General features: G+C 44.0%; 1 protein-coding gene across 1 annotated transcript; it reads left to right on the plus strand.

Annotated features, from left to right (window-relative positions):
- The first annotated feature begins 2945 nt into the window (after window positions 1-2945).
- Window positions 2946-3627, plus strand: LOC100125693 (alpha-amylase inhibitor 0.19-like). Its single transcript, XM_044499551.1, has one exon. The coding sequence runs from the start codon at window positions 3017-3019 to the stop codon at window positions 3479-3481; it is 465 nt and encodes a 154-aa protein (XP_044355486.1). The 5' UTR covers window positions 2946-3016; the 3' UTR covers window positions 3482-3627.
- Window positions 3628-4067: the final 440 nt, after the last annotated feature.

Genomic DNA, 4067 nt, shown 5'->3' on the forward strand with positions numbered 1-4067 from the left:
TTGGAGGTTGGTGAGCAACCCTGGTCCATTATGTGCCCGTGTGTTGCAAGCAAGATATTATCCAGATGGAGAGTTCTTGGAGCCCCCTTGTCCCAATAGAAGTTTGTATACTTGGATAAACATCATATGGGGCAAGGAGATAGTTTTACTTAGGACCTAAATTAGTTTTACTTAGGACAAACGTAGAGCTACAATTATAACTACTATCAGTGTAATATACCTGCATCTATCCTGCTCACCCGAGATCTAGATCCGCCTGCGTCAAGCCGTCCGCCCATGCCCGTGCGTCGACAGCATACTGTAGATCAGTGGTGGACGGTGTTGTTGTCGTGTCGAGTAGCGGCCAGGGGCAACGACAAACACCCTAGACCCTAGCAGGACACGCTGACGGCAAGCGGTGGCGGCGAAGAACGCCCTAGGAGAAATGCAGAACACGCATGTACGTACTGATGGATTAGGCACTGGGCCGTGGTAAAAAATAGCTAGCCACAACCGTTGTACATGAATTATTGGGTGGGCTTCTCTGCTTTGGTGCTGGTCTAGTTAATTGTTTCTATATGGGCTTATATTACGCTAAAAAGGAAATGGGCTAATTATGTAATTAGCTGCCTGCTACAGATCGGATGCTCAAAAAAAAAAAACCTGCTACAGATCGTTGAGGGGGGCGAGCGATTGGACCCCTGCTCGCCCCTCCCTGTCTCCGCACATGTGGTAAGAACAGAATAAAGCATTGACAGACATGTTTACCCATTCCGGCCGAGTCGGTGCTGGTAAGGTCAACGCTTCGTGGGCAATGAACTCCTTGAACATGTCACAGATTATGTCCCGTTGGAAGATGTACCGTTTCTTGAGCATGTCTTGCATCGAAGGGCGCGACCGAGCTTGGGCGGAGTCCTTCTTTGTGCCGAGAGTTGGCATGATGCCTTGTGATGTGGAGGGGAACAACCGAGTGGCATTAACCATTGCCGGGGCCTTTGCCATGCTGGCAGGGTTGCTTGAGCTGGTCTTCGCTATAGTGCCAAGGCAAGTCAAAGCTACCACTTTTATTGTACTGTAGGGTTTGTATTCAGACTTATGTGTGTATGAAAATTATTGTGATAACGCTTAAACTGGTATTGAAGTAGTTTACTTTCTTTGTGACATGAAATCGTATGGATGTGGATGCATACTTACTGTGATCCTAGGAAAGTATGTTTGGACATATCCAAGGTCTGGATTATCCTTTTTAATCTTCTTTTTCATACCAGGTTAATTGCCTTAAGTGGTGGTTAGCATGACACGATTAAGATAAATTATGATTAGGGTAATCTGCTCCGTTAGAGTAACCCTCTAACCCATTATTGCCATTCTTATAACTATAGTGTGTCTTGCTAATTAACTAGGCCCCAATCTTCGTACTCATCTTGCAAAATTCGGTTAGTTTTCTAGCCTTTTCTCATATGATTATGTTGGTTGCCAACATGAGGAGGGCTTTGCTCATGACCGAGGATTGGGGCCTATAATTGTGTGGGTTGGGCTGAAAAGAATGCTATGTGTTGATTTGTGTGTAAATGATTTCCAACGGCTCCCGACACATTTTTTGGGGAAAAACTTTCGATCTATTCCTTTTCAATTATGGTAGTACAAAGAAGACCAGAAATAATAAAAATTATATTCAGGTCTGTAGACCATTTAGTGACGACTATAAACACTGAAGCCTAGTAGAGGCATCTAGAAAACATTGTTAGTGGCGCAGACTGGAGAAGCCGCTAGTATGAAACCACTCATAAGGCTCACTAGTGGCGCCGGCTTCTAACGCCGATAGAAACACAATATTACTGGCGTCGGTGGCCAACGACACTGATAACTTTGGTACTGTTGGCGCGGGTCGACCGACACGACATGTGTACTTATTGTTTTCGTGGTGTTCATAAAAAAAGCCACTATAAAATATGACCGAAATATAAAAATAATAATTGTGTTGTATATGAAGTCTCGTTACATTGAAAATTGTGTTGCATATGAAATCACATTACATTACATTATATAATCGCATTGCATATGAAATCACATTACATTATATAATCTGAAACACATATGAAATCACATTACATTATATAATCTGAAACACATATGAAATCAAATTGCATATGAAATCATATTGCATTGCATATGAAACCACAAGGCTTTTGCCGTGTGCTTTTGGCACATGGCAGATGTTCAAATCCGGTAGTGAACTTTGTCTTGTTGCATATTTGGACTGCGTCTTTTTAAACAGAAAACATCACACGTAATTTCTTTTCCACCAAACTCCATTGGCCTCGTCGATATGTGCATTCTCTTCTTTTCCAATCTTGCATATGCATTGGCTATATTCTCTTGCTTCTTGAGCACTCCCATTTAATGATTTCCTCATGCAAAGGTGGACATATGGTGCCAAGATGAATCTTGCATTGCTAGTTTTCTTTGCGTGATCTAATATAGAATCCTCTAACAAACTATGGGTTTTACTCAGCACTTGAAAAGCTGGCAATTATGCAAACACATCAGCACGACACTGTTGGAAGTTGCAAACAAAATTAGTTGTGACATGTCAGTATAATATATACAAGCCCACAAGCCACTCACGCAGATGGTATGATGGACAGCTAGGGTTTTATGTCCGGTCCGTCGACCTCTTTGCATTTCCCTTGCCATATATATGAACCAAAAATGTAGCTAATTTTGTCGATATGGTAACCATCCTAGCTTTTTAGTAGTGCGATTAACAAACTATGGGTTGTAATCACAATGTTTAGATGCATGCCAAAATACATCACCGCACTGGATCAAGAACAACGACGTGGAAGCCCAATCTATAGGCACTAGACACAAGCCACCCACGCAGATCATGAACGGCTTATGTCTGTTTCCTTGCACCTTTTTAGCTTTATCTAGCTATATAAACCGTCCAGAGATCAAGAGTGTAGTTATCCATATGCACAACTGATTAAGATAGTACTAAATTAGAGGCAGAAAGTCTGTGCATAGAGGAAGAATGTCGATGAAGACCGTGTTCTCGGTGCTCCTACTATGTATGCTCGTGGCGACACCCATAGCAGCCGAGTACGACGCATGGAGCGTTAACAGTGGTCCTTGGATGTGCTATCCGGGGCAGGCCTTCCAGGTTCCCGCGCTCCCTGCCTGTCGTCCATTGCTGAGGCTCCAGTGCAATGGCAGCCAGGTGCCCGAGGCTGTCCTAAGGGACTGCTGCCAGCAGCTCGCCCACATCAGCGAGTGGTGCAGGTGCGGGGCCCTCTACAGCATGTTGGACAGCATGTATAAGGAGCATGGCGCGCAGGAGGGACAGGCAGGGACAGGAGCGTTCCCACGCTGCCGGAGGGAGGTGGTGAAGCTGACGGCGGCGAGCATCACAGCGGTCTGCAGGCTACCCATCGTCGTTGATGCGTCCGGAGATGGAGCGTATGTCTGCAAGGATGTGGCCGCATACCCAGACGCCTAGTCAAGCAAATGAGTAGCTACTATGTTGTGTCATGCACCTACCTCTTAATTTGTGGGAGTGCGCACAAACTAAATAAAATGGTGTATGTGCCTATGCGAAATGCATTGGTAATGAATAAAAGTGAAGTTCCCTGTTTGATCGAGAAATTTCAATCCAACATACAAAAGAATAAGTAGACGCATCCCACGTGATCGATCTTGTGGAGCCTTTGGCTATACCGCAGCCAGGTGTTGTTTTTGTAAGAGTGGAAGCATCCGGGTGCTGGTAGAGGGCGTTGCATCAGCTAGTAATATGCACAATCTCAGGGAGAGAGAAATTCGCTAGCACCGGTGCAAAATGATGTGACAATTGATGTGAACTTAAAAAACAAATAGGTACATTGTATAGTTTATTCCGTGGTATAAAACTAGAAGTAACCAAAATCTTAGAAAATATATGTTTCCATCTTTGCATATGATTTAAATGCATTTATGCACCTGTTTTCATGCACAACTGCCATCATGTTGTCCGATTTCTTTGTGATATATGCACCCCGTTTATCCTTTCTCGTGTTCACTAATGTGTGTTTTTAGAGAAAAGGAGCCGG

Source organism: Triticum aestivum, chromosome 3D, assembly GCF_018294505.1.
Source record: "Triticum aestivum cultivar Chinese Spring chromosome 3D, IWGSC CS RefSeq v2.1, whole genome shotgun sequence".
NCBI classification, from domain to species: Eukaryota; Viridiplantae; Streptophyta; class Magnoliopsida; order Poales; family Poaceae; genus Triticum; species Triticum aestivum.